We start from the raw sequence: 24,883 nt of genomic DNA on the forward strand, positions 1-24,883 counted from the left end.
GAATTACAGCACAGCCCATAACATTACATCATTCATAAGAGAATTAAACATGCCCCTGCTGAAAATGGGACACACACACACACCCTCATGCAACACATACTCATGCATTTGCGCACGCCCACACACACACACACACACACACACACACACACACACACACACACACACACACACACACACACCAAAATTCTTTCAGGCAGACACTCACAAGCCCTAACCCTCATCCATCCTCAACCTCGAGGACTCTCAGTGTGTGTTGACAAACTTTGCTGTGGGGGGAACTAGAAGGCATAGCAGAGAGATTAGGACAGGCAGTTAAAAAGCCACTGAGACACAGAGCAACACACACACACAAACTTGAGGAGGGAGGCGAGACGGGACGTGCTCATACTGTCAAACCACTTCATTGCTGGCCCTGGCGCCTAATTATGCAATAAAAGTGCCTCAGCGGGGGGGGGACAGCATAGCCCAAAATAAAAATCAGCCTGCCTAAAAAGTAGGAGATTCACCCGGTGTAAAATATCCTCTATCTCCCCAGGGATGGAAGCTGTGCTACAGGCCCAACACAGCTCTATTCTGTTCTCTGTTTCAAGCACATATCACAAGAGGCAGGCCAGCACACAGTGAGTCAGACCTAGATTCATATAAACACTGTTGTAGAGTGAAACTGCAGGTGATGCAGGGAAACAGCCACAGGGGTGAAGGGAAGAATGGAGCACAGACAGAGAAGCAGAGAGAGGAAAGTGAAGAAGGTGGTGAGAGACTGAAGAGAGGAAAGTGATAAGAAAAAGGAGGGAGAGTGTCGATGAGAGAGGGGGGGACTGAGTGAGTACCATGCAAGGCCCGCTGTCAGAAAGATGTGCGTGTGCATTTGGAAGAGTTGCAAGTCGCATCCAGAGACTTGTTAGGAAAGATGAGTGCCAAAGCCCAGTCCTACTACTGCATTAGACACTTAATTAACCTCCTTATACACTATAAGCCAAAGGCTTGGACGTGTGGACAGAGTGTGTGCCTGTGTGTCATTTTACTGTGCATGTTTATGAGCTGTTTGATCTGTTTGCAAGTACATGTAGGTATCTACGGTGTGCAGCATTTTGGGTGCCCCTGTACCATTATGCTTTATCTATGAATTAAAAAAGGATTTGGCTGTGAAACGCTACTGAATCCCTCTTATCGTTGTATGTCATCTTGTTCACCTGCACTGCAATGAACATACTCTATGTTTCCTCCTCTCTTTGTGTTTTTTCTTTTTCACCTCAGCCCCATCCCTCGATCCCTCATCCAATTTCATCCACCCGGAAACTCTTTCATTTACCCTCCCCGCCCGTCCTCTTCACCCTCCCCTCGTTCTCTCCATGTCTTCATTCCTCCCTCTTGTCCTGACCCTTCACCTGCAGTTTTCCCCTCTTCTCTTTCCATCCCTTCCTCCTCCTTTACCCCTCTCACACGTTTACAAGCCTCTCCACTCATCCATCTCTCTCCCTGCGTTTCTCTCTCTCCGTCTCTCCACTCTCTCTGCCCTTGCCTTTCAGCCGTAAGCTGCTGCTGGTAATTATCAATCTGCAGTCCACAAAACACACGAGAAGCAAATGCACACATTCTCGAGCACATGACATGCTTTACACATACACATCAGCACTACTGCACACATTCACGAACCAGCACTCCCGGATACACACACACAGCTACAAAGCCTCGAAGTTACACAGCTAGGCCCTGGGAGAAAAGAGGCAGCTATCACACGACTGCACAAACAGGAACACAGTCCCCAATCCTTTATGTAGGAGCTTGTTTGCAGTACACAAAACAACGTACACAAACTAACATACCCCGACGCACACAACTACAAGCAAATACAAATACAAACACACACGCAAAAACAGATGCACACCAACACTGTGAATGAATGAATAAACAAAAAACACACAGCCCCTGTATACAGGCACAAACACATGAGAGCGGCATGCGTCATCTTCAAAGGGAGGTTTGAAAGAACACACCGCCACTCCGCCCCGGCCTCTCCCTCCTTCTCCCGGCCGCCCCCGACTACCAATATATGTTCAAAGGCCATCCATTAACCTTTCACTCACACAGGCCTCTCTGTGATCTACTGCTCTCAGCCAAGGGCTTTGAAGAGCATAGCAACCCCCAGCACTGGGGAGGGAGCAAGGAAGGTAGCAAATGAGAGAAAGACAGAAAGAGGCAAAAGAGAGTGAAAGGAAAGGGAAAGGAGAGAATGACAACAATAAGGGATGTGAGCTGTTAACAGATAGTAGGCAGAGGGTAAGGAAAGCAGAGCCAGGGGGTGATACTCAAGGAGGAAGACGGGATAGAAAGTGGGGAAAGACGAAAGCCGATGAGGAAAGAGGTGAAAGAGAAGACATGGTGGGGAGGGTGGAAAAAGGAGGAGGGGAGTAAAATGGAAGTGGTGGAGGGAAAAGGAAAATGGTCCAAGAGGGAGAAGGTAAGCCAGTAAAAAGAGGGGGGAGGGGTTTGGGGGAAGGACATCACGACGCAGAGAGAGAGAGTAATAGCTGAGGTGGGGAGAGAAAGCATTGGATGAAAATAAGAGGCAAGTGTTAGTAGAGAGAGAAGTGAGAAGCACCAACTATTGCTAATAAGATGGAGAGGCAACGAAAGCTTGAAAACATACATGAGAGGCAAAGAGAAGGAAAAAGGCTTTGCAGCAGTTCTTTATTGCAAAATCCAGATGATGCGCAGCAATATTCACAAGCTGCTAGATTAGCAATTAGTGTCAGTGAAGCCTGTGGATTTCAGCTTTATGGCAGAGAAAAACCATGGTAAAACACATTCAAAGGTCATTTTGAGAAAAAATGAGAGCGTTTACTCGTCTCCATAAACACATACATAACCAGCCGGTTCTGATAGCCTATTAGAAATTTAAAAACGCAAGTTGTCTGCATTGTTCTGACTTTAAACCATTAAAGTCTGGAGTAACTCATCTGTCTTTGACTCTATGTCAAAGGAAATTTTTAACAGTACATGGTTGTACCGTTGTATTTAGTGAAAAAATATTCCCCAGGATACTTCCCATATGACTTATCTACAGATGATTAGTAACAGACAAAAGAATTCAGCACAATTTTAACAGCAGCAGGAGCAGAAGAGGGTGAGGCTGCTAGGTTCACCTAATTGACTTGGTTGTTATAGTGACAGCTGATTCTGATCAGCTAATACTATGCACCACTCAGGTGCTCTGCCTGAAGTATGCTCGAACAGTGTAGAGCCAAGAGTTTACAAAACACGCATTGAAGCAATACAATATGCTGTTCAGCAAATTATACAAGAAGCACACATAGCAAGGTTACTACCACTTTATTGCCTTCTCTCGAAATATTATTGCTACAAGCCTGTCAGAGGATCAATTCTTATGAATTAGTGAGTAGGTCGCAGTTTTGAAATTATCATTTTAATATTATAGTATTGCGGGACTGAATGTCTACTCTGTGCAAAAATGCAATATTGGATGTGGTTTCAGGTCAAGTATTTTTTAAGATCTTAAGAATCTAGGGTTGAGCAACACTTAGACTTAGTAACTCTCAGCTTAGTAATAAAAAAAACATCTGGCTTGCAAAGGCATAGTGAATTCTTCATGTGGACCCCCATGAAAAATAACTACCCACCCCTGCATTATAGAAAGCAAAATACTGCATTGAGATCAGTCCCCATTCAGACATTCTGTCACCATCCAAGGACAGTCGAGAGACTAAGGCACTTTGTTGAGGAGATGGGTAAAAACAGCTAGTCCCCCATCCTTAAATAATAACTACCGTTCAGGGGGAAAGCATAGAAGAAAAAAGATAGGGAGGGGAGGGGAAGACAGATAAAAATGTCTGCGTGTGCACTAAAGGACCAGGGGCCTTTCCACGCGACTGATCTGAGAGGAAAAGCTTAAATACAGGGAACATGAAAACAGATTCCACCAGTCAGCTGGCACTGGTGTCCTGATATGAGTGGCACACACATACTCACACAAATGCTTACACTCACACACACACACCTATCTGGACACACTCAAGCACAAAAAACCTGTACAGAATCTTGCACATACACGTACACATCACTATGCACTCACATACTGTACACACACATATACAGTATGTACAGTACATACTTGCAAATTCATACAGACTGAAAGGACCTATAAGTAGCCTTATAATGGTCTAGCTGTCACCACTGGTGCACATAAATACAAAAACACATACACACATGCACACATGCACACACCGATGCTTGTGCTGTGCTAAATGAAATCTCTGTGTCAGGGCTTCATCAAGTATGGCGCAGCTGCCTGCGAGGCCTGCCACATTTAGCAAGCCTAATGGGCTTTCAGAGCAACAACACTGCGTATGAAGGGTTGTACAGTCTCGAGCATTCTGTGGAATCAGCGGGACATTCTGTTTGTCAGAGTACGCATGTCTGTCTGTCAGGAAGCCTGCCGCGATCGGCTGGTGGAGGGGTTTTGTATACCGCATACGCCTAGGTTAGTATGACTTTGCATTCACAGATGAAAATTATGTTATTGTTTCACACAGCCACTGCATTGCAAAGAGAATTGGAGAATTGCACAGCGATTTAACAAGATAAATATTCGCAATGTGTGAAATGAGCAGGTGAGTGAGAGTTGTGGGAAAGAGCAGGGAAGAAGTATGTGTACAGTGCTCATGCTGGCTAGGAACATTTGTGTTAAAGACCTGGTTCCAAAGGAGAATAAATTTGTGAGTGTTAGGGGTAAATATTAGACTGTGCAGTCAGGAGTAGAGTGAGGTTAAAGCATGTCAAATTAGTCAGGATATCGAGGAAGAGCAGGGGTAGACATTAGACTGTGAAGCCATGTGTGATGATCCTGCAGGTTTCCAAATGAGCTCCGATTAGCCTGAGAGTGATTTCAGCAACTCTCGTCACACCAAAACCCTGCCCTCTTCCTTTAAAGTCTATCTCCCTTGTTCTCTTTTATTTTCTCTCTTGCTCCTCTAGTCACTACAATAGAGAGAATACATTTCAGCCAAAATTTGGCTGCCAAAATTATGAGCAGCAAAACAGTGTGGGTGTGCATGGGCATGTGTCTATTTGCATGCCTGTGTGTCTGATTCTATTAGAAAAAATATTTTCTTAATTTCATCAAACTAAATGTTGCGCCTGTGCTTTGGGGCTGAATACAGATAACAGTCAATTGATTATTAATGCATTATTAATACTCCCCAAGTGCCAGGTCACACAGATAGTTATGAGGCTTATTTTCACACAAACACACACACCCACACACACACAAACACAAGGCAACATAGCGCCAGAGGCCAAATGTGGAACAGAACGTACAAACACAAATCCAATGTTACAAAAGCAGCCAAATTAAGATGGAAAAAAACAGCACCTACTCAAATTAGAACCGCACCTGGCCAATCAGAGCTTACACAGAGGGGTTGCTAAAACCTATGCTGACACAGGCGTACACCAACACATTTTAATTTTACCCCGCCTCTACTTTTTGGACTCCTCCTGCTTCATCACTAGCCCCTCCCAGTGGTGACTGTGTATCTCCCTGATGCTCCTCCTCGTCCTAGCTGTCCATCACCCAGCGGCTCGTTGGCACAGAGCTGACTGAGAGCATACAGCAGATGGTGTGCTGCTGCCTGTGTGGCAGGCCACTAGCAGGACACCCAACAGCCCCTCCTTTCCCTCATCGGCCCTCTGCCTCCCCCTGCAATCCCTGCTCCTTTCCTCCAACACATCTTCTAACACACACACACACACACACACACACACACACACACACACACACACACACCCACACCCTCCAGCATCACTTCAGCCCAACCAGGTCACCTGCTGCCAGGCTTACAACAGCAATAGCACACACACAAGCACACACAAACATAAAATGAAATATCTTATGGTACATGGCACATTCAAGGAGGTCACACATATGGCACCATTACATGCACGGATTCCTCCTTATATTCTTGCCACGCTCCAACTAACATCAAGATGACAAGAAATTTTATTGACATTCACACATACACTCTCCAGCTCACTCGTACACACTCTCTCTGTCTCCTGCGGAGACAGTTTGGTTAATCAAGTGCAGGGTTTCTTGCCTGGTCAGCAAGTCAATACACTTACAACCTTCATCACGTAGCTAACATATAAATATTACATCCTCATTTGTAGTAACCTGGTCAGGCCAGTTACAAGGCACAGTGAAACCAACAGGCGCTGTGTGCATCATTGCAAGCAGGCTCAGTGGAGCACTACAAAATTATACAAATTGTATATACTGTATATATAAATAAATAGGAAACACATACAGTAGAAATACTGAATAAAAGGTAGAAATGTAATGTAATGTGACAATATAAAAACTATCACACAATGCTGACATTACGCACCTTGCGAGGATGGAGAGATGTTGCTGAAAGCCACAGCAAAGGTGAAGATGATCCAGACTGCTAGAGCCATGTTGGAGGCTGACCAGGGGGCAGGGCAAGGGATGGGGCTGAATTGTAGAGGTGGTCAGCAGGCACAGGTGAGTGGGGCAGCACTTGCTCAGCTTACACCCTCCCTGAGGGTGATCCTGCATGCAAAGAAGGGTAGAAATAACAAAGAGTTAAGTATCTCATAAACATTTGTATGTAACTGTATGTCCATAAACAGGAATGATTCTGTCCCACTCAGTACGGCATTTGAATTAGATAGTGTTGACTAACTATTCTGCATTTATCACTGAAATATGTGATAATAACTCTGGCCAAAACTGAGTGGCTCACAACTGGTATAGAATACTAATGTATCAGAGCAGGCGAAGAGGAGAGAAGAGGAGAGGAGAGAGGCTCCCCCTATGGTGGTCAGGTAAAATGATATGGGGAGATCTGTGGCCATTTTGTGCCGGATGGCATGCATGGCAACAGCTGTTGCCACTACCAGCTCATCACCCTACAGTGTTTGAACACTTGATTGAATCAGACATGCTACATATGTTTTGGGACTGTTAACGGAGCTATATTCAGCATGTGAAAAATACAAATACATGTCTTCTGTGTGTGTTTGTGTTTGCATACGGGCACACACACACAAAGTGAGACAGTGAAAAGTGGTGACTCAGTCAGCAATGCCGTAGGGTTCGCACATCTCATTTGCCTAATGAAATAAATCACAATCTGGAACTTTAGCTCTGCTTTTTTGACAGTAGAAACTGTTGTGCTTCGCCAGGGGCTGAAAGACAGAAAACAGTAGAGACGGTATTGTTAGAGCTAATACTTCTCCTGCTGAGCTTGCTGATGAAACAGACAGATTGGACTGCGTCTCTCTGTATCTGTGTGTGTACGTGTATGTATGCTTCTTTTTTGGAGGGGAGGAGGGAGGTGTTCAGAGGATTTCCTTTCATCTCTCCCAACCCTCTACCCCCTTTATTTGAGAGATCCTACCAATTTATACTGTAGGACGGCATAATATAATAAATAAAGCATGCATGCACTCACAGACACACATAGGTTCAGCTACTATACAGCCCTGAATTTTCAATGACTCCATACATTTCCTATGTCTGAGCCGTAGTATTTTCAACTAACCTATACAATTACCACTTCATCCCAACCAACTATTTGCAAACTATTTGGAATTTTTTTAATTTTTAAAAATTTTTTAAACCTCAATAATTATTTTCAAGGGCTTTCCAACAGTTTAAAATATATCATGTTTAATCATAGATAAAAGTAAATAAAGGATACACAATACATCTAAGTGTCAATTTCATTTTTTCAGCCATAAAAAGCAAGCAAGTGTGATAAATCTTAAAGATGCTGGATTAAGCACATATAGTATAATAATTGTTGTGGAGAATGTCTTACTCTGAAAATATTCAAGCAAAAGATTTGAAGGAAAATCTGTGCTCAATAAGTGCTGAATGTTTATCCCTAACCCTAATCTTGATTCTAAACTTTAACCCAAAATATAATTCAGACACTTGGAATTATAAAACTGTCCCTGGAGTTTTCAATTTTGTAATCTTTTTATCCATGTATGTTTGCTCAACAACACACACAACAACTTGTCATGGCCAAGCTCTCTTCTCCTGGCAGCTAAGATGGCAGCTCCTGAGTGACAGGATGGCTTCACCCCCTCTCTTCATCATCACTGATTTGGCTTCCTCTCCACCTCCCCAGCCCCTCCTCTTCCTGACCTTCTCTGATATTTACCCTCCTCCCTAGTGGCAACGCCCGGCCCACAGCCACCGACCTGCCTGGGTGTCGCTGTGTGGATCAGTGTGTTGGATGTTGTAGAGTACAGGCAAGACAGAGTGAAAGAGAAGAGAAGGCAAAAAGCAAAAATGGAGAGAGAACGAAAACAGAACACAGAGTACAAAGCACATCCGCAGCAGCTGTTTTTTTGTTTTGTTTTTTTTACAGCATACACAAACACACACACACACACACACACACACACACACACACACACACTTACACAACCTCTGCACTAATGCAGCCTGTGCCTTAATTTGAGTTTGTTTGCGACCACCCTCTATGACCAGCAGCTGAGAGAAAAGGACACACTCAGAGGGAGGGCAGGACAGATGAAGAAAGAGTAGAAAAGCAGTAAACAAATAGCAATAGACATGTGATGTGGTACTGTAGAGGCCTTGGCTGCTCCACTCTCTCTCACGGCCTTTCCTCACCCACCCTCTTCTCTCCACTCGATCTTGTTGTATTATTAATGGTCAAAAAGTGATCCCCTCCTGTGCAGTGACAGGCCTTAGTCTTTTCTCCAACTTTTGTGTTTTTAATAAGAAAAATCTGTCTTTCCTCATGTTTTCCTTTGACTGTGCTTCAGTCTGTACTTTTCAACAATAGCTCTCCTGTGGTCTCAGAAGATGAGGAGGGCCAGTGAAAGAGAGCGGGGGGGGTTGGGGATTGAGGAAGGGAAGGAAAGGAAAGTGCAGGGTGGATAAATAGATTTTATTTTGTGACAAAAAGAAAGCTAGCATTACACAACACTCCATGTCAATGTGGTAGGAACGGAGAACAGAATAGAGGAAAGAAGGATGGAGAGAAGGCAACAATTAAGGAAAAGAAGAAACAAAGGAATGACAGAACAAAGGAATGAGGCAACAACAAAAGAATGGAAGCATCATGCAGCTTGAGTAACTAATAAACAAGGAACAGAAGGAGCAAAGGAAGTAAGGAACAAACGAAGTAGGGGAAGGATGACTTTCTGTATAACGAGAATAAATAAGAGAGAGTGGGAGGGGGAGCGGCTGAAAATAGCTTAGTGAGAACAGCAAAGGAATAGTAAGAAAGCAGGAAATAATGGCAAAGGAGAAAGTATTTCTTCTGCCTGTGTCTATGAGTCAGTCTGCCTCTGGGTGGAGGAAGGTTAGGAGACTTTGGAGGGTGTGAGATGGGTGTCTTCGCCCTCTGTGCTTTCCCTACTTGGAGGATGTTGCGCGCCCGAGGCCAGAGGCTGACCTTTTGCACTGATCACATCCACCATTATTATCATCACTGTTTCTCTTCTAATAGAGCAGAACATCATATCCCTATGAGACCAGGGCCCACAAAATGGGGGAATGGACAGCAATTTCACTGCACTGGTGGAAAGGTGAGGAGGGTGAACGAGAGAGAAAGTGTGAGGAAGAGCAAATGACAGACAGTTGTATCAACACAAAGACAGACATGCGGCTGTAAGCGAAGCGATGGCGGAGTTACACTAAAGTACACAGCTTTGTCATCTTGTTTGGAATGATACCCTCAGCTATTAATTTACAGGCTGCCTTGATCCAAAGCAAATAACCTCATTATCCACTTCTATTGGATCATTACGATAATCACCACAATCATTAGGATCTGTTTGCTTTAGCAGACATGCTCATCAAGAATAAGGTGTCACAAGTCATTTTAATATAGGGTGGGGGTTACTGTTAAAGGCTGTGTGTCTGTCGTGGGAAAAATTCATGTTTACCCCATCACGAAAATCATTTCTGTACAGAAGAGAGAGGCATTTAGGAACATTACCCGACCAGAATCAAAAGGAATGAGAACAAAGAGTTTACGTAGACAGTTTTTGCTGCATAATTAGAAAAGCTGGTGCAACTCTCAGAGCTGCTACAGCTCTAGGCTTTCTCTCTTCTGTTTTTCCCCCACTGAGGGGAATCTGATATCAAGGTGGGAGAGACAAGTATGATAAGTGTGAGTCGACTCTGTGTGTGCGTGCGTGCGTGCGTGCGTGCGTGCGTGCGTGCGTGCGTGTGTGTGACTGGGCAGCCTGTGGTCGGAAAGGCAATAGATCCACACCACTGATTGGACTAACACTGCAGCTTTAAAAGTAAATTTTCAACTAAGAGCTTGCCAAAGATGCATTGAGCACATAAAGTACTCTGACAACTACTAACATCTTAATTAGCATTTCAATATATTTGAAGATGAGGTACGTTGTATGAACAAGTGAAAATCATGCAGGGCAATGGGGGGCAAAGCGGGAAACACAAACACACAATTTTATTTGCTTAGGAAAACACTCATGATTGATTTAAAGATTCGACAGTCATAACTTCTGACGGTCTGTTGCTTCATGCATGTCTTTGCATCTTAAGATGAAGCACCAGCATTTCCCATGCTATTAGGATTGATGTTTATGCCTCAGATGCTTCAACAACAAATAGTTGGTTCAGTAGCAAAGCTCCCGCTATGAAGGAAATGATTGCCTCCTAGCAACCGACACAGTCGAGCGTGCAAAACTGAATGGCAATCACATCTCACTTACAAATCAGAGAGTGATGCAAACTGCTGCATTAAATATTTGTAATCAAGTAAAATTTCAGTTCAAATAAACTTGCAACATCCACTTAAATTGGAATAAATTGAAAACAACTAAATTCTTTTACTCAGTGCTGTTGGGATTTGCTTTCAGTCAGGTCTAAGACAGGCACTTTAATTCAGAGGAAAGTATCAGTAGACTCAGTGAAGGCTAGCCATGTAGTATTAGAGTTTGATGAGACTGCAGAGAACGACAAAAACGTATGCTTCGCCTGGGGGCCTCTAAGTAATTCTCCCTCTGACTCATCGGTGCTGAAGCTTTGTCACACTCGATACTCTTTTGTACTCTCTTGAGTTAGGCAAGAGGGAGCAATACAAGGAAGTGTAACAATAAATGAGAATGAAATAGAATTCATTAATTACTTCTTCACCTCCATAAAACTAATCACTCGCCAAAGTGAATATAATTATCCTACTTTTCCTTTTGAAATGTAACAGACATACCATGAAATATCATTACCATCACCATCTGCGATCAAGCTTTGCTGAGTGGGAGGTTGTGTTTTTACTGTCAAACTTGCCTTTCTGGATGCTGAGGTATGACAGTTGAATTTAATTCAATGATTATTCAAATTATCCAAAGTGATGATTTGGACACACTTCTACCTGCAGTGTGTGTGTGTGTGTGTGTGTGTGTGTGTGTGTGTGTGTGTGTGTGTGTGTGTGTGTGGGTGTCTGTGTGTCAAAAGCTCCTATTAACGGAACACGTGGAATCAGATTATTCTCATTATGAGAGAGAGTTAGCGTCAGTCACTGTGCTAAAAGTAACATCAAAGGCCTGGCACAATTTGACACCATTATCTATAAATATTCAAAACAACTGAATGCCCTTTAATGTCCTAAAACTCTAAACTTAAGACATAACGTAATTTTAGACAAATTGTACAATGCTACCTCTCTACACTCAACAGCTTCCCAAACAAGAGCAAATCAATGTCACTGAAAAAAAAAAAAGATACCAGCATAAACCGCCGGCCTCCCACCCCCTTCATTGTTATCTTCCAGTTGGTCCTATCGCTAATCTCCCTAATCCTTTTTGGCGAGGCTATCGCTAGCAAAGACAACATAATAGCATTAGATATTATTCCTTCACAACAACCTGATTCTATTACATTTGCATTGACGCCCAACAGCCCACACGGCCTTGGTCATAGTGAGAATTGATAGCCTACTGTTAACAGTGAAGCACTCATTCAGAATGGATAATGTTGTTAAGGTAGCAGCGACTACACAAGCACATTCAGGTCAGATCATCCCAACACTTCTCCATTTACTGGGGTAGGTCAGTTAAGGCCGGGGCTCTGGTGTGGTAGTATCTTGCTGGCTGCAGCAGCAGGGCTGTTTATATAATGACACCATTGTGCCGACTGTGTGCAGATGGAACATCAGAGCTCTTGTAATGGCCTGTGTATTAGGGCCAATGTGTTTGATTACTGACTCAGGGAGAGCGGGGATAGGCTGTGTAGTCAACAGGGAATAGGCTCCCTACAAAACAGCAACCCAGGGAAAAAAAGACCTATTTGAAGAAACAGAAGGAAAGAGGGAAGAGACAAAAAAACAGGGAGAGACTTTAATGGAAGTGTGCTTTAAGGGAATGCAAATGAGACAAGGGAATCTGCAGAGCTGCAGAACACAGTGGAGGGATATCAAACAGGGCTAGTGTGCCTGTCAAAGAGGTAAAGGCAAAGGGAAGGGGGAGAGAGGGAGAGAGCCCCTCTCACTTTATTCAATAGACACTCCTATACCACTTTTTCCTGCTTCAGCATCCACCCTCGGCTGCAGCTCTCCACACACCCCAACCCACACTTCTCCTCATCTCTAGAGTCTACACTTTAACTATTATATGTTTCCAAAACAGTAATAGTTCTAAAAAAAAAAAAGGCTTACTGCCTATAGAGCAGCTGATAAGAGCATAATATTCCTGAGTGACAGTTGTACATGCTAATCAGAGTGCACAAGTGTCTGAAGGGGGTGACTGTGTGTGATAACAGTGCTGCATTTGTGAATGAGTGATAGAGATAGCCTGCCCCTAGCTAGCCAGCCAGTCTGTTGTTCAGCACTGACACCACGCAGCAGAGAGAGCATGCTCCCCGGCCTGGTCTTCAGTGTCTCCAATGTGGCCTGTGATTTATTGTGGCGGCGGAGAGCATGTCACTGTTCATTATTACTGATGCAACAGGAGGCAACGCCAACACCCATCAATGCTTGCCCTGTGATGCCCGCCACAGCTGCCAGAGGAAGTGACCTCAGCACCCACCTGTCTTCTCACACAAACAGTGGCTGCAGTCCCGCTCTAATGGGCTCTAATATCTTACAGGGATGGAACCTCTGACCCAATTTGGCAACCACCTCTTCACCAATTGCTAACCAGCAGAAGACAATTATACATTAATTCAGACTGAAAAGTGCAATTTTACAGTGACAGAGGTGAGAGGCATCATTTTTGTAATCTAAATGTATAGAAACCTACACCTAGAAGACACAAAAAGTTGAGTAGCTTTATGTTTTTAGTCTTTCCTTCAATAATGGCTATTTTAACATAGACAAACAGTATAACACCAAATGTATTATTTACATATGAAATAGTTTTGTCCCAAAAGGAGAATAATGAAATGATTAAAACTTCCATTTAGTCTTCACAGTGTTGCATGACAGGGGAGAATACTTGTAATCATATTTTCCCCCAAATACCTTTGAATTCTGAATTAACCCTAAACCAATCTTTTCTATTTTGACATTTTAAGAATAGCTTTGCTAATGCAACATGTCTTTTAATTCCAGCTTGTTACAGGCATCATTGTGCACTTGACGATGAAACAGGAACCAATTTAAATTTGTCACAAATTTTGATTCTATGATGATGACTGATTTCTTATATCTTTATTTAACTGTTGCTCAGAGATCTCTTTGTCTCTTTCTGCCCTTTCAAATTGTCAGTCTAGTTGAATGTTTTGTTCTCCATGTACAAAACATTACTTTCTTTTTGCAAACCCTTCACACAAAATTACATCTATTTGTAAAGAAGCGTTTCTAAAAGCATGAAAGACCGTTCAAAAATAAAGAGTAGTCCTCTCAGCCATCTGACTGTATCGAATCAAGCTTTTGTGGCAGGCTACTCCAAACTTTTGAATGGTAGTGTATAACTTCATCTTGTTTCTGTCTTTCGACTTTTTCTCTCACGCTTTCTACTCCACTTCTTTCCCCCTGCTTCTCAACCTCACAGTCAAATTAGATATACTCCATATCAGTCAACCTGCGCTGTCAACTTTGTCAGCATGAGTTGCGTCGCAAATCAATAGGAGGAAATGAATAATTCACTTTGACCATTAAGTCTACACAACAAGAGTGATAACTGCCGGCCCTGACATTAATCTTATGAGCCACCAACAATGGATTATGATATAACATGATAATGTTATGAAATTGTACTCTCTGGTGAATCTTGCTCCCTCCCGCCCTTTGCATTGAGCTGTTCCCAGATGTCACTTGGCTGTGACTGGCAGGCTGCCACCCCGAGTGCCTGTGCACTGCCAGGCCCGGCTAGATCCATCTTCATTAAGGACAGAAGCGCTGTGAGTTGTGTGTGTTATTATCAGTGTCTATTAATCTGAAAGCTCCAGCAGGGCAACCCCCGCCTCACTGTTGCGCTACAGCACACCATAGCCAAGCATACGCTATGTACAAACACACTACGGATGCATACTACACAGACAAACACATGCAAAGTTTGTATGCATCACGCACATGCACACACACACACACACACACACACACACACACACACACACACACACACACACACAATCCTTTTACACTCCCGCCTGCAGCTCTCTAATAATGAGCACTGCAACAGACTTAAACAATTTGCAGATAATGCATGCTCACTCCTAATTGGGGACGATAGACAATAATTACGTGTGGAAAAAACTAATTCGTAATTGTTTAGCAACCATTGGGATTCACTCAAGGCAAACTGTAGACACCTCCTCATAAGACTTGGTGTCTGTGCATGGTGAGATGCACCTGATCATGGTTTGAAGCATTCACACACATGTTCACACACATGCACACGCTCACATGTACACACACAGAAGGGCCCACCGGGGCGCCACATGTGATGTTGACCCAGTTTAGATCTGTGGCACAAAGTAGAGCAGGGATTCAGAACAAAAAGAGACAGTGACATTTAAAAATAGGTTGACATTCTTTTCATCTCATTGCTGAGACCCATACAATGGAAGTATCCATTTTTTGTGTCAGTGGCACCCTCAACTAATTATTCCGTCTCATCTTCAACTTGCTACTTTAGAGATCCACTCTCTATACAGGCATAGGTTTGGGTCCAACGAGACAAACCAAAAACTTAACGAAGACATACTTTTAACAGTTTGAACAAATTAATTGTTATTTGCTTCATCCATTGCTGACAATACATTTTTTTAATCTAATTTATAGTGAGACCATGAGGTGAGTAATTGAAACAGCTGAGTGTACTGTACTGATATTGTGTACTGAATTAAATGAATTGTTTCCCCCCTTATTTACTTCATACTGGATTTTAAACATGCTTCATCCCTTACAGTGCATTTGCTTATAAACTGCGCTGCAGGCTGCTTGATGGACGTGAAGCCGACATTGTTGTTGTGCTTTGGTGCATTCAGTTTATGTAAGAACGTTTGGACTTAGGAGTCAGCTGATGAGGAGCAGCCTTATTATTGGTAAGAAATCCTTTCAACAATGTCAGTATTTGATTAATTATCTAGGTTTATGTTGGTTTTTTTTCAGGGTGACACAATGGCTTGAGACTGATGTTTATTAGCAATACTCTTAATGTCAGCTTGCATTCTGAGCGCTTCATGAGCTTCTAGCCTTTAATGTGAGTGCACATTAATTAAACCTCAGATGAGTGTATCTGGACTTTTATCAACCCAGTGCATTCTCTCATCGTGACAGCTGGGCAGTAGAGAACCCAATTTAGGGTGATTTTAGCAATTCAACCAAACTCCAACTTGAAGTGTATTTTCCTTAACCCTCTTTATCTGTCTGGATTTATCCAGATGATTTTGTTGTGCATCGCAAGAGCACAAAAAGTAGGAGTTGGCCTGTTTATGTGGATGCAAACATGTCTACCTTTTTTCAAATGTCGGAGTGATTTGTGTTGTGCAATGGTGCGTGTGTGTATGTCTGTGTGTATGTGTGTGAGTGATGTATCTAATTTGATAGTAGTGACCCCAATCTGCCTGCCAAGGTTATCCAGCTTTACGATGGGCAGAGTGGGCATCAGGAGATTCTGACACAGCAGGCCTGGCTGACATGCCCCAATTCTAAAACATGGCTGTCACTCACTTCCTCTCTTGCATCCTCTCTCTGTCTACCTTTGTCACACACACATATGAACAGCCTCCCACACACATACACGAAGGCACACTGACACTGTCCCACATATAGCACAGTAGCAGACTTCACAGCCACTCAGAAATAACTGAGGAGAAATAATGGTCTACGTACACACACACACACACACAAATGCCTGCAGTCTTCCTATTCAGCAAAATCTCAATTTAATGGTGAAAACCCCCCTAATCTAATTATTTGTACCTGCAACTTCAAACAAGTGAATTAGTGACAGAGAAACTGCTGGTGTTTGTATACATAGGTCTGAAAATTAGTGGCAAACAGAGACCACTGACACATTCATACCACAACACAATAGTTTAATCATTACACAGCAGCCTGTGCATTTGTCTATTGTTCAGCTGTCTAGGTAACAGGTAAATGTTTGAAACTAGCATGCACATTTGCTGGAAATAACACTCAAAACCACAAGCTACTGTATGTGTGAGCTACCATTATCTCTTCTTAATCCGCTTCTCTTTTCTTGTTTTGAACAACACACATAATCACACAAACACACAGTACACAGTGCATATATTAATTCTGTGAGGTCCCAGAGGACGGATGGGCGGTGGTGGACTGATTATTAAGAGAGGAGCAGTGGGAGACACAGCCCAGAGCCTAGAGCTCAGGGCCTCAGTCAGTCAGGCTGTAACAGGTGCTGCTTTCCACTGCCTGCTTCTGTTAATTACCAACAGCGCAATGTTGGAAACGCTTTACCGAGATCCACACCAGGTGAACACCCATTAGTGCATGGAGAAGATCCAGAGGGTCTGTGCCCACCCCCCACTGCTCACAGACTAAAGCTAAGTAAGTATATACACACACGCACACAGAAAAAATCACATACAAACACTCCCAAGCATTCACAGCATAAGCAGTTGTATATTTTTGTGTTGTTATGCACACTGGTATAATGATTACGCCTTGAGACATACGTATGTACCCAGACACACATCTTCAAATGTGCACACACACTCACACACATACACACAGAGCCCTGCCTCTACCCACACTCTCCTTTTCTTTCTTTTCGAATACTCATTTTTCCCTCCATCTCCTCCTGTCCCTGGAGGCCTGAGTACATCAGTTCATCGACACATTTCGTTCTGGTCTGTGGTCTCCATGGAGCCTCCTGTTTCATGTGACCTTCCTCCCCCTCCGTTCTGGGAGTCTCGGACGTCTGGTCACTCTGAATCACTCCCTCCGTCTGCCTTTGTTCGGGTAAAAAGATTCGGCAGAGAAAGGGAACCAAGCGCATAAAAGGAGATGAATCAACAGAGATCTCATGGCGCCTGCTGCTGCTATCCAAGTGAAGGATAGTACTATTTGTACTCATCCACCTTATCACCCCTCCCCCTCTGCATATCTCTCTTCAACCTCACGTCTCTGCCCCTCCACACCCCCACCCCTGTTTGGTACTCACATGCTTCCTCCATTCCCTCTGCAGTTCTCATCCTATTTTCACGTCTCATCATCAGATCCCAGTTGGCTTCATTCCCATAAATAATAGAAGAATTTTTGACTGGGTGAAAATAAACAACTCTCAGCCAATCAAAGGGGGGCTTACAGGCATTCCACCAGCTGCTGTCAGCCAATAGCAAAGGAGCTTTGGTGGCTCAAATGAGATCAGAAGTGAGTTGGTGCTCTGATCTCATTGAAAGGAAATGTAAATTATTCAGGTGACACTCTTTTGCTGCAAATTCCCTTTAACTAGCACAACCATTTTTGCTCTGTGAGCGAGACCAGTGCATCGCAGGAAACACTGTTTTTGCCACACATTGAAAGATTTGAAATGCAAATAGGCATTCACAGACAGCGACACTCAGTCATAAATTGAAACACCCTTAAAGATAACTAAACACATGCAAATGAGCTGATTAGCTGAATATGCAAATTAATGTATTATTTGTAGAAGGCATTTATATGTTAATTGACACGGTGGCTCACTGTAGATTAATTATATGTAATATACATTAAGTATAGAAAAATCTATAGCAATAGATACAGATAAAAAGATAAGGAAACAATTAGTTGCTGTTAGTATATCTCTTTCTCTCCCATTGATCGGGCATATGGCACTGACCCAAGTTACAAATTGAAGAAATCTCATTTTAATGTTCATGAAGCTCAGCAGAGCTTCTCTGAATATTCACGTCAAAGCAGAACGCTGGCTCTGCATTCAGAAAGGATGGGTGTGGGGGGAGCACTGCTCGCTGTAAAGCTCTGTAGGTTTCTCCCGCTCTCTCTCTCTTTCCCTGTATTACTGTCTCTCATCTCCTCTGTCTCTTGGCCCTCTGACCTGTGCAGGTCTCACGTTCCTGACTCCTCTCTCAGCAAGCAGCCGATCGATAGATGGATCTGACTTTACCCTGACTCAATAACCCCTCATGCACATCCTCTTCCTCTGTGGAGGGTGCGTGCATGTACGTGTTTGAGTGTGTGTGCCAGTAGAGGAAGGGGATGGGTCTGCATGTGCAAGTTTCTGCTTGCAAGGCATGGTTTTGGGGTTTTTGGCAGAGCTGCGCATGTGTGTGTATGTGTGTGCCTTTGTCTGCCAGCTCCAGTCTCTCACCCCAGGGCCTAGAAGTCACGGCAGTGAGAAAACAGATTGATTTCTCCCCTCCCACGCACAAACAATTAACTACACAGCGCTCAATTAGACACACGCTGGAGACGGCTTTAGACAAGCCTTTGCCTTGACCTGGAATCTGTTTCCTGAAAACCAACCTATAGTACTACTGTGCCCCTCCAACCAAGAATCAGAGGTGTGGGGAGTGGTGGGAGCCAGTGAGATAATAATAGGGAGGTGTTTGTATGCCCTGCTCTGGCAAAATGAGCTCTTCCTGTTGTTCGCAGCATCTTAGGATTATGTGTCCCAGCACAAAATGAGCCAAGATTATCTTTAATGATGTCGACGGTGTGCAGTTTCATTATCGCCAGTGTTCACACACTACTCCACAGCTTGTGCCGCTAGCTGAGTAAGCGGAGTGAGAATGCTAATTTAAAGGCAGGGGAATTCCAGTGGAGCATGGAACCCTCTGTATCAGCCGCCCCATGTCCACCTCCGGGACCCATATCCACGTAACACATGTTGATCATCCAGTAAAGGACAAACAAGGTTGTCATCACTCCGTCAGCTTTCTGTCACTTTTCATTTTTCCATGTGAAACACTCCAGTGAGCATGTCTTTCTCTGTATCTCTCTCCCTTTCCTTGAGCCAAGACATTTGTCAGAATTTCAACAGTGTCCTCCCACTGCTTCAGTAAACCAGGCTCTGTTTGTTGACTGCCTCAAAAATTGATGTCTATTGTCTGTGTCTATTCAAGGAAATAAAATGCAACTGCTTTTTACCAATGTTAATTCTTATCCTACAGTCTGATTAATCCATCTGTGAATGTAATTAATTTCACTTCTATCATTCTAATTTCACCTTTTTCACCTTTCTTTTGAAAATACTGTAATTAACAACTAAATCTCATGATTCTAATGAATTATCAAATTTGTAACAAATCCACTGAACAAATTAATATATGTGTGGATGGATGAGAATAAAAAAAAGTAGAGTTCTTAAGTAAGTTCTTATTAAAAGTAGGAAAAACGGGTCATCAGCACATTAAAATTGAGCTGTGACAATTATTTCCACAGATGCTGGCATTGACGTTAATTGTGATCCACTGCCGCACGGCCAAGTCATTCCAGGCTTTAAGTGTGTCATTCATAACACGGGCTAAGGGAGATAATAGAATTCGAGAGTGTGAGTATGTGTGTTTATGAAAGATAGACAGGAGAAAGAGCAAATGAGGGAGAGAGAGAGAGAGAAAAAAGAGAGAGAGAAACAGAGAATTCATAGAAGTACAAGCTCCACTGAGTGTTAACATTTCTAATTATCTCACTGTCACGTCTGGAGGCTAAGAAGATAACACCTGAAGTCACCAGGGCGGCAGAGTGGGCATGCACATACAGAGTATACACACACTCACACACAAACAGTCCCACAAGCTCACACACCTCCCACCTCCTGCACCTCCATGCTAGGCCCTTAGATTTGTCTCTCTCTGCATGATTGCCTCCACCTTTCACTCTTCTTTTTCTATCTTTCCCTAATTTTTACTCTACCCTCTTTGTTGTACTCACACTCTCTGTGTGAAGTTATATGTGAGGTCCAGCTTCTGGGCTCTCCCCTGTTTACTTACGTATGTACTGATGTCAAGATGCCACGCCTGTCTCACCCCTGCTGCCCTTATATGCAGGCAAAGCCAGCAATGCATTGCGTGTTCCCACTGATGTTTATCCTTGTCATGCCTATTGAATACGGCTTATGTCCTGTGTTTGATATTAAATCCCATGCTGAGGGGCTAGCTGGTTGTTTCACTGATCAGATAAGCACCAGAGGGAAGGAGGGTGGATTTAACTGGTTTTAGTAATCGCAACAGTCCATTCCCCCTCCTCTATCCCTGCTACTGTACATCCCAACTGAGGGATTTGCATTAATACTGTAGGCTAGTTTAGACTTTGCTACCATATAAATGTAAACCCCTTTTTCTATATAGCCTGAAACATAATATGAAACTTGACAGTATAGCACTGCATTACTGTACCACCATCGCCAGCCTGCTATATTCTACAACTTGCTTAAGGGCTGATGAAATATTCACAGACCTGAGTGTTACAGCAATATCTGGTGCTGTGAAGCTTTTTAAGGTCAACTTTCACTGAGACTCTCTCTTGGCAGCCTGTCCTGTTTCCCCTCTGATGCCCTGCAGAGGGCCTTTCGGTAGTGACAGCCATTCTCCTGAGACTTCCTTCTCTCTGTCACCCAGCCATCCGCCACCCCTCTGGCCTGCTAACCTCAAGTGGTGTGAAAGCTGGGAACATTTCGACTCTAGGACCGGGTCAGGGTGACTCACTGGGTGCTAGAGACCTGGATTGTGCTCTTCTATAATGTTTAAAATTATATAGACATTCACACGGAGCAGAGCTTTGAAATATTAATCACATTAGAATTAACAGAGCTGTCACTCCCACCAGATAGAGAACACTGGCCTAACTGCGTGGGCTCTCATGTCACTGCCATCATCTGCAAAGTGAAACAAAGACAGAAATGCCAATTTTCTCCACAAGTCATCTACAGTAAACACACTGAAAGCAAAGATATGTGTAGTAGGCTGCTTAACCATGAATAAAGAAGGAGTCTGTGTGCAAGCCAACAATTCCTGCTTGTCAGTGAAGAAGCACAAACACTTCCCACATTTACAGGCACACAAATGACAACAGCCTGGTTTCAGTGACCCAGCATCCTGGTCAGCAGCACAGTTCGCCCCCTCACGCCTCATCATCCAATCCGCTGACGCTTACATAGCTATCGTCTGATAGTCGGCTCTGTGGCCCAACTAGCCAGCTTTACCAGCACAGAGGTCCAATGTGATTCATGGCATTTACCCCTCCCAGCTCCCATGGAACCCAGAGCTCTGTTGCTGTGACATCACAGCCAGAGCCCTGATTGGTCACCAGATGGCTGCCCTGATTGGATTCTGGCCCAAACTGTGCGGACTGAATCACTGGCTTAGTGCTGCTCTGGATACTGATCCAGCCCACCTGCGCTGCCCAGCAAACACACACACACACACACACACACACACACACACACACACACACACACACACACACACACACACACATATACACACACATATACATACACACACACACACACACACACACAAACACACTTGCAGACGTGGACACATGCACATAAGCAAAGACACATACAGAACAAGTATCAATGACATTCAATTAAACATGCTCATTCATAAAAATAAGTCACTTAACTGCCAACAACTACACCTTCCGCCTCTCAATCTGTCTTTACCTTTTATATGTCTTGTCAATTGATTTTAAAGCGCCCCTTTTTGAAGATTATGGCCCTTTAAAATCTAAGTGCCCTTGTTTAACTTAGCTTAAACGACTCTGCCTCTTTGCTTCGTGGGTTAGGCCCCATTTCAACATTTCTGAGCACTGTCCTGGGAGACATAAAGCGAATGAGAAAGCAAGGGCATTCAAAGGGAGAGAGAGTGAGAGAGAGGTTTGCTGTGCTATGTGTCAGTCTCTGAGTATACCAAAGCTTTTACGCATGTATCTACTTTCGCTCACTATTCGGCTACGTGAAGCAATAAGTAGCCCTTAAGTGCAGGCATTCTCTTTTAAATACACTACAAATGGACGTTAGCTTCTACTTGAGCCTTGAGAGGCACTCCTGAAGCTTTCCTGATTGAGACATGAAACCAGAGCACTCCTCTATTCCCTCCCCTTCCTGCATTCCCAAAGGGATGCCTGCAGCGTGCCTCTCTAAAGATACCCCTGGCACACACACCCGCACCAAAAACAGTTCCCTGAGGACAGCTGCAGGCATACTGCAGTGTCCGTCCGTACAACCAGACCTCCACTCCGTTTCTGGTGAGTCCCAGAGCTGCACAACACTTTTGAAAAAGTCTCATCAATGTTATCACTTATTTCAGTCCTGCAAAAAAAAAAAATCATTGTTGCTTCAATATCTTCTGTTTTCTTTATGCACTTTAGTCTCGCTCTCTTCCCTGTCTCCGTTGTATCGGCAGGCTGATCAAACACTTGCATCTGCAGCTTTTTCAATCCCTCCAGAAGCCAAAAAGAGCACTGCACAACCCTCTCATAAGCCCAAAGGAAACAGAAGCACAACATTTGGCAGTGGGACAAACCCCCTGCTGCACCTGTGCCCGTTCAGGCAGATCAGTATTTAGCTGGGGCCTCCTGCTGCCCCGGGGACAATGAGAGGGGATGGACGGATGGACCAAGGATTTGAGAGGAGGACTTGGACACCGTTACCCACCCTGTGTGCCAGCGTTATGGGTCGAGTGGACCAAATGTCTACTCACTGGCAGTAACACACAGCTGTTTGGTGATCTGCCTTTGGGCCAGCCCCACACAGACACATTCAACATCTTGTCCAACACTGCCATCTCCTCTTTGTCTTTAGACTATAAAAGAAGAAAGAGGAAAATGGTGGGTGTATATATGGCCACAGTTAACAAGCACTTGTAATTACCAGACAGTGTTTGATTTGAAATAGTTATATCCAGGAAGTATTAGATTAGAAACTGTAATTACTACAATGTGTTCTGCAACACCTCCATCGACGCCGCTGTGCTTTGCATTTCAATGCACGCTGGTGAGGCTTCAGACCTATCTCACGCTCTTTCCCCAAGGTCGTCATTACATTACTGAACAAACTTTGCTCTAAATTCCGAGAGAAACCGAGAAAAACGCTCCTAGTGCCAAACACTCCCTCACCCTTCCCCTCTAATATTTAAGAAAGCTGTTGATCACACCTGTTCCCACTCCATCCTTGGATGTGGGAATCACGATGAAGGGAATGGTACCGAATGTGTTATCTGCTTAGGAGCTGTGACGCTGCGTTTCTATGGCAACACTCCACCCGGTGTTACAGTCACTTTGCTGTCTTTTCTTTCACTGCCAGCTATTCTCAGCAACAGTCTGGGTCCTGTAAAAAGGGGCAACAAGAGTGGACTGATGAAAGGGAGTCAGTATAAGAGTGCAGGCTCAAGTCTCCCATGCAAGTACCTGATATTATTTTGCTTGAGAATATTTTCCCCTAATGTTTTCGTTTCTCTCTCTCAGCTTAGCTATTAAGGCTAACATAAAGAATCTGGGGAAGCTCCTGTGTTGTTCAATACCCACGTTTAGAGCTTATTATTCACAAAGGAAGATTTAATTCATGAATCCATTCTTCTATTGACTAAGAGCTATGTTTACCTAATTATGCACAAAACAGACATTCATCAGAGTGGCATTTGTTTGTGCCTATGTTTTCTCTTGAATAAATGAACATAGGAGCCTGTGGTGAGGCAGTAACACCCTCCCCTGGGAGCCTGGTGTCCTGCAGGGACGTCATTCTGCATGGTGACAAACTGTTGTTCCGATCGATATGGCCCATTATTGATCATTCACTGATGATCAATATCTCCTCCCTGTCTGTATCATTATTGCTTTGAGTAACATTAATGAGACCTGGGGCTCTCATTATCCCAGCCTATATGTACTCTCACTGTCTCATGCCTTGTCTTCTGCACTCACACTTATTGTAAGCTCTCAGGCACAGAGAGGGAGCTACAATACCTAATGTGTCATTTACTTAATTAGATCATGACGTGCAACAAATCACACACACGTGTGTATACACATGCAAGAGAGATCTTGCCATGGAGTCTGGAGCAGAATGATAAACTGGACCTCAGTCCACACAGGGGAGAGACGAAGAGTGAGAACAGCAGAAGGAGAGGCAAGATGAGAGGAAGGCTAGAGAATAAAAGACCAGGGGAGATGTACACTAGCCATATCACTTCCTCTTTCCCTCTGGCTCTGGAGCTTTGCTGGAGCAAAGAGAAGGAGAAAGAGTGTGAATGAGAGTGAGAGACAAGAGACTCTCTGAGGCTATAAAGGGGTAAGGGGGAGTTGGATGCAGTAAAAAGGCAAAGCTGGGTACAGACAACCACCTTACTAAATTAATTTCTCCTTATAAATCCACCACTGGATACAAACACATACACACACATACCGAGGGCGTAAAACAGATAGTAATGGAGACGTGAGAAGAAAAGACAAGA

At 43.7% G+C, this 24,883-nt stretch overlaps 1 protein-coding gene across 4 annotated transcripts in view; it reads right to left on the bottom strand.

Annotated features, from left to right (window-relative positions):
- adgrl1a (adhesion G protein-coupled receptor L1a) overlaps nt 1–24,883 on the bottom strand; it is an 89,859-nt gene that overhangs the window by 42,655 nt on the left and 22,321 nt on the right. For all 4 annotated transcript variants that reach the window (XM_051389263.1, XM_051389262.1, XM_051389259.1 and 1 more), the window contains one exon: nt 6,411–6,595. In XM_051389263.1, coding sequence (XP_051245223.1) covers nt 6,411–6,480 — 70 coding nt within the window. In that variant the 5' untranslated portion in view covers nt 6,481–6,595. The remainder of the gene's footprint in view (nt 1–6,410; nt 6,596–24,883) is intronic.

This window comes from Dicentrarchus labrax, unplaced genomic scaffold (genome assembly GCF_905237075.1).
Source record: "Dicentrarchus labrax unplaced genomic scaffold, dlabrax2021, whole genome shotgun sequence".
NCBI lineage: Eukaryota > Metazoa > Chordata > Actinopteri > Moronidae > Dicentrarchus > Dicentrarchus labrax.